At 36.2% G+C, this 12,648-nt stretch overlaps 1 protein-coding gene across 9 annotated transcripts in view; it reads right to left on the bottom strand.

Moving 5' to 3' along the window:
- Mctp1 (multiple C2 and transmembrane domain containing 1) overlaps positions 1-12,648 on the bottom strand; it is a 633,933-nt gene that overhangs the window by 196,187 nt on the left and 425,098 nt on the right. For all 9 annotated transcript variants that reach the window (XM_085830938.1, XM_085830936.1, XM_085830943.1 and 6 more), the window contains 5 exons: positions 9,886-9,988; positions 8,072-8,174; positions 7,638-7,739; positions 7,146-7,220; positions 5,141-5,260 (listed from right to left, as the gene is read on the bottom strand). In XM_085830938.1, coding sequence (XP_085687064.1) covers positions 5,141-5,260; positions 7,146-7,220; positions 7,638-7,739; positions 8,072-8,174; positions 9,886-9,988 — 503 coding nt within the window. The remainder of the gene's footprint in view (positions 1-5,140; positions 5,261-7,145; positions 7,221-7,637; positions 7,740-8,071; positions 8,175-9,885; positions 9,989-12,648) is intronic.

Consider the following 12,648-nt stretch of genomic DNA (forward strand, 5'->3'; position numbering starts at 1 on the left):
TATGAATGGTGGGTGAAATGGCTTAAAAATTTAGATAAATAATTTATGAAAACTCTATGAGCACACAGACAGCTGCACTGACTGTATTTTTGAACACACACACACACACATACACACAGAGACAGTCATGAACACACACACACACACAGAGAGTGAGAGAGAGAGAGCGCATCACCTGCAGTCCTGCAGTGCATTATGTGTATCACTGCATCCTGCAGTGTATTATGTGTATCACTGCATCCTGCAGTGTATTATGGTCAATGATGCTTCTTTCTTTGCTTTCCAGGGCTGCTGCTTTTGTTGTTGTTGTTGTGGAGAAAGTAACAAAATGTGTGCCTGGAACATTTCTATTTTTTTCTAGCTCTAAAAAAAAATAATTGTAGTAACAAAAGTGCTTCTATAAAAATAAATTGAAAATTGCCATAATTCTGTTGGTGTGGTATTACTAATGTCTGTTATATTCCCTAAATGGAAACTTCAGCTGTAAATGTGAAGTACTTTTCACTAGAGCTAGTGAATGATCCTGTATCTTCTTCTATGTATGCAAAGACTTGAACCTCAAGTGATACACCAATGCCTATGTTTTCACATTCGTATTTCCCCTTGATTAACGTGGCCTTTTCAGTCCTTAACCATGAAGGCAACTTCTAAAGCTTTTATAGCTTATAATAATTGTTAGAAAAAAATTGTTGTTGACTAGCCACAGACTTTCTCTACAGGAAGTACGTAGGCTTGCTGACGGCCTCTTGTCTTCAGGACACTGAGGACAAGGTCAGCTTCTCCTCTTGTCTTGTGGTTTCTTCATTTCTATGCATGCACCATGCCTACATGTTCTCTCTAACACCACAATGGCCCAGGGTTTCTGAGGAAACCTGTGGTCCCATGTGCTCCTTTTCAAAAACAGGATTGACTGAAGATGGAACACAAACTGTCTAGAAGCAAAGGGGAGCAGGCATTTCAAGATGCCAAAAATGAATGTATCCAGTGTCTTTGATGAGTTAGTATAGATAGAATTCTATTTGTAAACACACACACACACACACACAGAGACAGAGAGAGAGACAGAGACACACAGAGAGAGAGGGACAGAGAGAGAAAAGAAGAAGAAGAAAAAGGAGGAGGAGGAGGAGGAGGAGGAGGAAAAACCATGGCCAGATTCCAGAATCTTACTAGGAAGTCTGCTGGAGTTGGTCAGGGGAGAGAGAGTCAAAGCTTGTAGATCCTCAGATATGAACATAAACAAATGTATTTTATGCCCAATGGTTATGCATTCAAACGCCATTTTGTAGTTTAAGTGCTGTGAGAAGCTGATATCTTGTCATAATTCATGCTCATTGTTCCACTAAGTAAAATATATGTTTGCAGTTAGTTATTCTGTGTGAAATTGTACTTTAAAGGCAAGAAGACATTTTTGATAATGCACATCTTAAGACTTTTCATTAAAGTTGCAAATTTAAATTCTACCTTTTTGTGCACTCTGACATTTTTTGTCTGGCATTTTCATTAATTTTGCGACATACATAAATGTAGCTGAAATGTTAACTGATCAATACTTTGTCTCTCTCGTGGAGCACCAGGGGTTCATTCCCTAGGGACCACACAGCCGAACAGAAATTAAATGTGTAAAATATCAAATGTTAATGTTAAATACAGCCGCACTTACTCTATAATGACAGAAAAGGCTAAAACAATTCCAAATGGACAGATGGTACCACAAATTATCTACAATCACATTTAAAGATGAAAGTTTGTCCTGTAAAATAATTCTCTGACGCACACTGAAGTGTGTCCTTTTACTGATAGCTCAGATTTCTCGTTATTTTTGTGCTCATTACAGTGAGAAATGACAGTATTGAAAAGAACAAAAATATTCTCTCTCTCTCTCTCTCTCTCTCTCTGTCTCTCTCGATCCCTCCTCCCCTCCCTCCCTCCTTTTCCCCTCCTTTTTTCATTTTGTACTCACTGACTTCTACAAGATCAAGAGGCTGTTGAAAATTTCCAGGTCTACAATAGCTGATCCTAACTTTAAACACCATACACAACAGCGCTCTCTTAGAAAAATACTATTCATCAGAAAATTTAAATACCTAAGTCATAGCACTCAGAAACAAGGCTATTCCCAGAAGCCTGTGTGCCTTCCTTTTTCCATTCCTTCCCCACTGATTTCACTTCTGTTGCCTGCAACCCCAGTAACACAGGCAGAGCTCGGGGCTGTGGCTGCAGTCCACCTTTGCAGGCTCATTGACACTGAGATGCAAAATATGATCGTTTTTCTCCATTTGACCTCACTCTGTTATTTGTTTGTTTGTTGGAGAACTGAATTAGAATAGAAGACCAAAATGGAATAGGAAAAAATTATTTAAACATTAAAAAGCTTTCTGATCTGGGCCTAAAACTAAGCTACTTAATGATAATAAATGCATCCCCTTCATGAGCCAGCTGCAGTTAGGAAAAATGGGACAAATGGAACCAAAATTATAATAATGGATATAGTAGAGATATAATAGATGATAGATATAATAGATATAAGTATATAATAATCTGTCAACAGGGAAGGATGGAAAGGACCTATCTGTAACAATGGGCCTGCTTAAGGTCATCTAATAGAAATCAGTTCTTTTCAACAAACTGTCCTAATAAGGCTCTGCTCATGCAATGGCAAGTTTGAAACATTTTGTTTTTAAATTCCTCATTTACTCTCTATACTATGGTTGAAAATCTTTCACAAGGTACTTTTCTGCATAGTATTACAATTCTAAGAATACATTTCGACATCTTTTATAGGAAAGAATATTGACCATGTCACATAAGGCAAAGTAGTTTATGTGCATCCGTTTCTTCCTCTATGTACTACGAGAGTAAGAGAGTCTGCATTATGGAGTTGTTGAAAACAATAAATTCTTAGTGAAAGTATCTTATGTATGTATATATAAACAAAAAGTCCTTGGTACATAGAGTGTACCTGATAAATATTATTTTTTTATTCATATAAATCTTTCTATATCACTATTCAATCTATGCATAAGTAGATTGTTGGTAAGAGAAGTAATTGATAACAGAGATTTGGGTTCATAAAAAACTTATAGGGAAAGTGATTTGATGGTATTAACATGTTCTTATTATGATTAAATAATCAGATTTATTATGGCAAACCCTTATTTATTTGGAGTTTCTCCACACAAGAAAAATGTTCAGATTGGCAGCCTCACTGAAAAGTTTTAGTTGGCCATTTATACTGGAAGCTCACTAAGTAGGGAGCAGCCTTCAGGTGATGGGAGAGCCCATGAAGGCAGCGAGCTCATTCTCGTCCTGTCCCTGTGGATGCTAGGACAGTGTGGTTTTCTGAATTATTACTTCAATCACATTCCATAAAGTGCAATGACTTTTTCTTTGTCATGATGAAATGGTTAACGTTGTCTCTTCACATGTCATGTGCTTTCATGCTTCACGCTTGGCTTTAGCCTGTCTCCTACCTCTATTACTCTGTGTTTTCTGGGCAAACGGCCTGCATTTGCCTTGTATTTTCTAGGGCTGAACCTGTTACAAACTGGTTACTGGCTAAGGCAGACACTGCACTTTCTGCACTGCGCTGTTTCTTTCCAGTGTGATCACTGAGAGTAAGGTTTCATGCAGGCGCCTGTTTCTCAGTTTCATTGACTTCTTATTTAAGAAGCAAAAGAAGCTTGGGAAAAAGGGCTACCATCTTAAATTAATTTTACAAATGACTTTTTGGAATCTAGAAAAAGCTTATGAAGACTTAAAAACATGCTGTAATGTCAAACAATCCACAACATGTTCCTGAATAAATTTTATAACTATATACATTTTTTATGTTTTCAAATTTCACAAACAGCTGTGGAGGATGCTGATAAAGAGTGTCAATCTAAAATGGCAGCAGACATTTTAAATAAAGTTTTATTGTTATTATAAAGCCTCAAAGAACCTGAAAGTAATGATTTAAAGTATATGTAGAAATTCCCTATCACTTTACTTAAAACCATAATGCCTCTGTGCTAATGGAAAATTAGAATACCCCAATATGTTTATTATGTGAGCAGTATTATAAGGATCAGAGAAAGGGTCTTTTCATTTTTGTTTTATAAATAATGATGATCACCATCATTTTTTTTAAGGAGTTAACAAAGTGTCTATAGGCAGCAGGCTGCTAACTTTCTGGTAAGTTACAACACAAAGGGACATATGCAGTCTTTGTTCCTGTGCTCTTCCATTAATGAGAATTCCATACAAGGGCTGTGGGGAGGAGAGAGCTGTAAGAACTGAAAGCATACATTCACTTTAATGGCAACACTAAAAACCGGATTGTTTCTCTAATTAAGGCCTTCCTGTAAGCCCTCATACTATTGTCATATTTTACAAAACTGTCAGCTCAAGGAAGCATAAGGTGCTTATTTCCCAACAATCACAAAACAAAATAAAGAATTTCAGAAGACAGACTCCACTGAACAAGCAGCAACAGCATGAGTAGACGGTCCTGGCAGGCTGACTGGAAGAGCCTTTTTAGATTTTCTGCCACTGCCATTGGTCTTGCCATCAGTTCTTATTAAATAATTCGCGTAAAGGGTACAGGATGAACCTTGTAAGGAGATTATTTGGGTCAACTACATTATCATATGACTTTTTAAAAACTAGAAACCAAAAACCAACTTTTAAGTAGGTCATATCCCTTTCTGCTTGACTCACATAGTAAAGTCTTACCAGCCAGTGTTTCCACTGTCAGAGATGGTCCTGTTTTGACAAAACTTAAGAGTATTACAAAGTTTCAGTGAGGATGGTCAGGGCTGTTTCGAATATCATTATTTTATATAGAGAACTCTTTTTGGCTCTCCTATTGGGATCTGGAATTGTACAATATGTAACATTTTACTTTATAAGTGTCAGAGAAAATTATAGTTTGGCTGAGATGTCTTGTGTTCCGGAAATCTGAGGAATATATTCTTGGATTCAAACCTTGAACAATCCATCAGGTTCCTGCCCACAGCAAATCTGTCCAGTCAACTCTCAAAATAGGAGTTTTTAAATGGCTCTATCAACATAACTGTTACTATAGCCACAGAGACTTGGAGCTAAGATGACTGAATCTGATGAATAACAATGGAGAAGTAATACAGTGTGATCATACCACAAAAGCAGCAAGACTCCTTGGGGGCGAATCCCAATCAAAGCAACTATTAACGTAGTATGCAGCGTTTACAAGCACTATGACACAACGTTTTGTTCTGATAAAGTTTCTTAGAAGCAGCTGTAAGGAAAATAAAAAGAGTATTAGAATTTATAAGACAGAAAATGATCAAATATACAGTATGGTTCTTCAAGCTCATGGTGATTTAGAAAGGATCTAGAAAGGAAATAAGGTCCTAGAGACCTAGCAAGCTACTTGGCTCACCATTTAAACAAAACAAAGTGCCAATAGAAAGCAAGGAAAGAATTAAGGGGGTGCAAAATTTTGTAGCTAAACATATATTTAAAAATATGGTTTTCAAATAAGTCAGTATGTTTGCTCATAAGACAAAAATCTTCTATTTACGAGATGCAGATCTTTATTCATTTTTGAACTGTTTGTTTTAAGATCAGCTAAATACTTAAATTCCAAGAGATTTTAAAGTGAATTGGATACTTTGGGATGTTTTGATTTAATATTAGGTAAAAGCTTGCTTACTGTTGCTTATTATAGAAAACAAGATGATTGTAAAAGGTTTTAACATTTACTAGGATTGCTCCTGTCTTCAAATCACCCTTCCCTATACATTAAACATACCCTATATTTTTTCATTATTTCCCATAATTTTAGACTTAGAAAACTTTTATAGTAACCAAGTATGTTGGAAAAATCTCTTATTAGAAAAAGTATGTAAATAACTGATGAAAGTTAAAACAAAGACTATAATATGCCTTCAACAGTAAAAAGAATGTCTACAAACTTGATAATGTTTTTATAAAATTACAGAGACAGATAATTAAACTAATCCTAGCAAATTAATATATTGCTATCCTAAAGACATTTCAATATCAATCTGGTACTTTAAGGAGGCAGCCATGTGAAATGAACTGAGTTCAAATGACAATATAGTTTTATACAAGTGTAAAATATATGTGTAGAAATACATGCACACATGTGCAAGGCAATTATAACACACTTTTAACCCTGAAATCCTTCTCAGGAAGAGCCTGCTTGTGGATACTCCTTCTCGGTTTCTAGCACTTTTCTAAGGAACAATTTCTATTATCTCTCTCCATAAATATAGAGAAAGGTAATGTTGTGCTATATTTACATAGGCATTACATTTGTGACACACATTGATTAACACCCAAAGTTTCATTTCTTGGCCAATTTATTAGATTAAAAATAAGAAAAAAATACTTTAAAGTTTCTCATGGCACAGAAAATTACCAAATATTTCACAGTGAAAGTGAGATTAGTAACGTTATAGCCAAAGAAGCACTTTTTATTTTAGTGTCTTAAACATTTTTTTTTTTTAAAAGGACAAGTATCCCTTTTTCCTAACTTGATCTTGACGTAGATTTAAAGTCACCATTGATAAATACTAAGCTTATATTATAACAGCTTCATATAAGAAATATCAGCATTCCTGGTTTTTCTATTCGTAGAAAATGTCAGTGAAGCTTACACTTCTAGCTGATTGTTATTAAAATCTAATTAAAAGATGGTCCCTCACTGACTTAGAGGCAAGTGCTTTATTTGCTCCGCACACCTGCATCACACCTGTGGGTGGCCTGTGTGCATAGTTGAACCTCAGGCCTTGGCGGCCTCAGGCACACACTCAATGACAATCAAACTGTAGTTCATGTGCCAAATTACCATTCCCTGGCTAATGTATAAGCACATGTCCATCAGATGCTGGACTTAACAGTATCCCTTATCCTTTCTCATAACTCCCTCTTAATGTATCAATTTGGTTTTGCCCTTGCTTGCTCTTTTTAAGAAAAGAAGAGAGGAAAAGAAAGAATATTAATACTTTTTTGAAAGTCAATTTCAATGTGTAGATGATGAAGATTTCCACTGACTTCCCCCATTCCAGACCTCCAAGGCTTATTTGAATTTACTTAGATGTTTTACAGATACAATCAGTTCTTCCCAGAGGGGTTGATTTTTCTTTGGTTTTTACCTGTTTAGAGAGTCTGTTTTCCTCTTCAATGTATTTCCGTTCTTTGGGGATTAATGTTCGTAAGCTGGCTTTCACCTATGCATCAACACATGTATCTGTTATGGGTTCATATATTACAACTGTTTACAAGTTTTGCGAGCAGTTTAATTTGCAATAATTTCTAAAGTTTCAAATTCCTGGCTGCTGTGCTCATAAAATATAAATGTATACAGTTTCATATGCATGCACGTCCCTCTCTCAAGCAGGCAGGCAAGCAGCAGCTAAACATGCGGCGGTGGCTGCAGCAGAGGCAGCAGCAGCAGCAGCAGCAGCAGCAGGTCCCACTCTAACAGAAAGTGTGGGTGTGCCAGGCAGTGCCAGGAGCATATTCTCCAGGATACATCAAGGTTCAGAGAAAATGAGGAATGACAGAAATTCTCTACAAATCAGGAACAAAAGCTTTCGTGAAACTGAACTCTTTAGCAGTACAAAAAAGCCAAAGTTAAGACTTACAGCATTAAAAATCACATCTATTTCAAGATAGATGACCCCCTTTGTTGGCCCTGTCAGCTGCTTGTTTTTCAAGACGTAGGCTTTCTGTTCACCATTTTGAATCTGCGGGAAAAGGACATGACAGCCGTCTGTCTCGTGGTCTCCACTGAATACACTCCCCCAGTGACCTTTGACCCCCAGCTGCTGAAACTGACAGAGAACCCAAAACAACTGTGGCAATTCTGACAAGTACCTGTTCATTACCAGGATCAAGTCTGTCAAGAAAAATTAACTATCATGGGATTCAACATGGCCGTGCATTGAGTATGTTAAAAATTTTTAGTGTTCTTATTACAAACCTTGGTTGAGAAATGACAGACATAGAGCTGAGGTTTTTTTTTTTTCCCCTTGAGCAAAAGCAACACAGAAGAGTGTACCAGGTGAATAAAACTTACAGACAGCAATGGTATAGCGACTCTGCCCAGAAAGTCAGCACTCCGGTCACGATCTTCATCATAAACTGTCACTTCAAGAACTGAATGAATGTCTTTAATGTTGCTGCATAATAAACACACCCAAGAACAAAAGGAGACTCCATTAGTATGAAGTAAATCAAGATATTTTTGAAATTTGAAATAGTAACAGTTGTTTTGTGTATCTTTATATTTTACATGTATTATTTGTATACAAACAGATATATCCCAGGCGAAGTAGAAGCTGATAGAGTTTTCCATAATACATCTAAGATGACAACACCAAGGGTCATATCATCTGGAACTTTGAAGACTATTATTATTTTCAGTTATATTCTTAATGACTTATCAGTTTTGATCTGGATATACAAAGAATAAATTACAGGAAAAAATCGCTAAGGACCCCTGGCAATCTTTAGGCTTTTTTGTCTCTTCTCATTATAGCAGTAAATCATGCTATCTCATAGCTCTCACATAAATCATTACAAGGTTTGGTATCAGTAGAAATCACAATACATTTTTGAACTATTATTACTTTTACAATAATATGACATGTCTATTTTTTTAAGTTCTCACTAATATACTAATTAAGTTTCTGTTAGTTTCATAGCAAAACACAGAAAACAGAATAGAGAAAACATAGCATTCATAAGTATAATACTATCCCTTGATTTAGAAATGAAGTAATATTTCTGTAAATGCCAAAGACAACAATGACAATCAAAGACTATGTGAGTTTTTCATATTTTTGTTTCAAGAAAAATAAGTGTCATTTATTTTTTTGATCTAACAGTTTAACAAGAAAATATGAATTAAGAGAAAACAAAAAAGAATATATTCATTATTGAAACTCCACAACCACACATGCAAAGATGCTTTATCAGGGAACAATCAATTAATCGCTTTGATAATAATCAAACCTATTCATTCAATTATGCATTGTAGAGAAAACACTCTAAATAGGCCTCTCAGGAGTGTCAGCCTCCTGCCTGGGCTTTCATCTCTCATAAAAATGTGGAATGCCTTAAAAATAAATTGGTCAGATAATTGAACCTGATTAATTACTGGTTCTTAAGCAAAGACATTATAAGAAATTAATGAGGAATTTAGCAATTTTTCATTTACAAGACATAAAACCATGTTGGAAATCTGTTAAGTACTTCTGTTTGGAGAGTTGTCTTTTGTGGAGTTCATTCTCTACAGTCCAACTTTTAAAAAGGGACAAGAGGCTACTACAGTGCAGCATGCACAGCTTTTACACAGTGGAAAAGATTTATAAACTTTTTAAAACAAAAGGGAAATTAACTCAGAGGTTGTTTTGAGATATTGGACAATGGTTAATGTTCTTATTGTGCCGAAATGAAACAAGCCCAAACTAAGCAGCTGTCAATGCCCGACTGGATTGTTTGCTGATTTCAGAGATGGAACAAACAGAGCTTTGTCCATTTTGGTGTCAATGCAATTGGGAAGATTTTCAATAGAAAGAATAAAAGGAAGAAGCAGTATGCAGATTCAGTGATGGGAGCAAAACCTCAGTCAGGCCCCATAAAAAGCACAATGGAAAAAAGTCCAGTGAAAACATAAAAAAGGAAATCCCCCTGTCCAAGTCTCATTCTCCAGAAGTAGGGGGTTTGGAAATCCATAATTAGCAAAGGCAGGGCAGATGTGCTGAGTTGTGAACCAGAGAACACACACACACACACACACACACACACACACACACACACACACACGTCTCAGGGTGAACTATATTTTTATACCAGTTCTAAAATAAGCACAAAGTAACAGTTACTTACAATGTGAACACTTTGTTCCACTCAGGATTGAGGTTTTTGTACACCGTGTGTGTTAGCAGCCTATCATTGTTCAGTTCTACTACACAAAATGGATCACTTTTACCTACAAGAGATTTGGGGTGATGAAAAAACATTGAAAGGACCTGCGTTGATGAAAGCGTGATGGCATCCATTGTGATCCCAATCCTCCCCCCGAAAGGCTTATAATAAACAACAAATGAAAAAGCTTACAAGTTAAAAAGGAATCGCATTAAAACAGATGTAACTAGACACTTAGTAATTGCTATGATTTACAGTGACTTAGAACTTGGGACCAAAGTATATAGCTTGACTTTTGACCTTTAGTGATTTTTAACAAAAAACAGTATGATGGCTGTTATGAGGAAATGTGGTGTGCCCACCCTGTATGTGTTCTTTGGGTCTATTATGACCTTTTAAACTATTCAAGTCAATTTAATTTTGCAGTTATACTTTTGAACTTATCTGATTTACTAGTACCCTGTCAAAGGGATTTCCAAAGATGTTTATTGTGAAAAAATGGTTATATTGCCAAGTGACACCACTTAAATTTGCCCCTGGCTGAGTTACTGTCCCTTAAGATATCCATGGGATTCAACAAAAGGTAATTTAGAGCCCACAAGGCTGAATAAGTCTGCTGTTTGGAACTTAACATCCACAGGCAATCTGCACTTTCTCTCTCTCTCTCTCTCTCTCTCTCTCTCTCTCTCTCTCTCTCTCTCTCTCTCTCTCTCTCTCTAATGTTCTCTGGAAATAGAGGACTTGAATGTTATCCATTCTTAGACACTCTGCTCTGCCATACTTAAATAATGCACTCTACAGTTACATTTTGGGGTCTCCTTGATATCTCTGTCATCCTTGTCTCATCTTATAAAGTCATAGAGTGGCTCTGTGAGAGTGGTGTGAAGAGTGTTGGAGCGGTATGTGATGTGTTTTATACCTTATATAAATGACAAATGGGATCAATATTTACACAACGCTAGCCACAGGTCATATCTTTTAAACTACAGTATTGATTTAGACTACATAAGAGGTTAATGTGCATATTATTAACTTTAATGATAAAGAACAATTGTTTTAAATGCATTGTGAACTGAAACCACAGTAGTTTACACATGTGTGAAAGCTTAAATATCATTCAAGATTTTCAATTAATTTCTAATGGGAAAGAATTTATTAGCTACCAGGGACAGAGAAGCTGTATACTCCCACATAGGAGTATATTATTTATTTTTCATTGGATAATACTCAAATGAGAGGTACAAGATTTAATTCACCTTTAATTTATCAATTTTATAGTAAAAAAGATTTAGTATATGTGTGTTAAATCAGTATTCTTATATAACCCAACATAATTGCACAATTTAGCATTAGAGTAGTATTGACAATTTGATTTCTTCAGAATGCTTTTCAGCAAATAGGGAACTGGTTTGCTTTAATGTCTGGTGAAAAGTTTATTACACGCTTTGTTTTTTGCTGCCCTGGTTTATAGATCCTGACTCTTACCTCCACTGCTCTCATCTCCAACTCCTGTGCACCCTCAGAGATAGTGTAGAAAATATTTTGTTCATTAAAACACATTATAATCAGTTTCATTTGGCAGTTTAATAGCAATATTCTTTTATACAATTCTGATGCCAGCATACAAAGGCAACCACAGATAGCTTTTGGAAAATGTTTATATGCAAATGACTAGGCAAAATTTTCTCCGATAATAATGCCACATCTTAGTCATCAGCAAGTTACAAACATAAGACGATTTATGTAATTTTGATTATAGATTCATATAGTTGACAAATCTTCATTCCTTCATTGTGATCAGTTTCTATTTGCTAGGGAAATAGCAATGTATAAAACAATTGAAATCATTCCTGTGCTCATGGATTTTTGGATTGAAGATGATTCCAGTTCAGTGTGTTTCAGGCGATAAATACAGAATCTCGAGGTATTGAAGAATGTGTCTTGCGGGAAAGACAACACAGGTAATGAAAGAGGTAACAGAGGAAGGAGCTGGGCTTGGCCTAGAAGAGCCGATACCGAAACGCAGAGAAGTGGCTGTGTCTGCTTTGCTGGCAACACCCTGGAAGGCAGAGTGACTGAGGAAGTAGATGAGGAATGTGTGTACTAGATGATAGCCAGGGATAAGGAAAGTGGCAGGCCTCTCAACAACGTGCCGCTCACTCTTACAAGAGAGGTTTTTGGAGATATTTGAGTTGAGGAATGGTGTGAGCTGATGCTATCTGAAGAATAAGGAAGAACGGGCAATGAGAGCACTAGAGAGAGCAGCGAGAACGAGTTCCGTGATCCAGGTGCTAAACGGTGACTGGATTCTGAGTGCATCATAATTTTACCAATGTCAGCACGGAACACTCTAATATGTCTTTATATCTAATATAACATCTAATATGGTAGTACTTGCAAATTGAAAATGGTTCACCAAGCTTAGCTCAGTCACATTTTATTTGGGATTGTGGGTAGAAAAAGCAGCCAAAAACAAGCCTCATTTCTAGTCTCCTTATCTCTAGAATTTGGGGAAGGAGAGAGAAGAAAATCTGTTTAAAATAACTACAACCAACTAAGAGATGCTGAGAGTGGGAGGAAGGAATGGGCTTCCCCAAGGAAGAGCACAACACTTGCTTGTCTGATACCAAACAATCATATACCTGAGTAGAATTGTATAGACTGAGTAGGTTGTATTTATGTATCTTTTTATAGTATAAGAAATTGATGCAATGTCTAGTCTTG

Source organism: Mus caroli, unplaced genomic scaffold (genome assembly GCF_978045245.1).
Source record: "Mus caroli unplaced genomic scaffold, Mus_caroli_1 scaffold_15, whole genome shotgun sequence".
NCBI classification, from domain to species: Eukaryota; Metazoa; Chordata; class Mammalia; order Rodentia; family Muridae; genus Mus; species Mus caroli.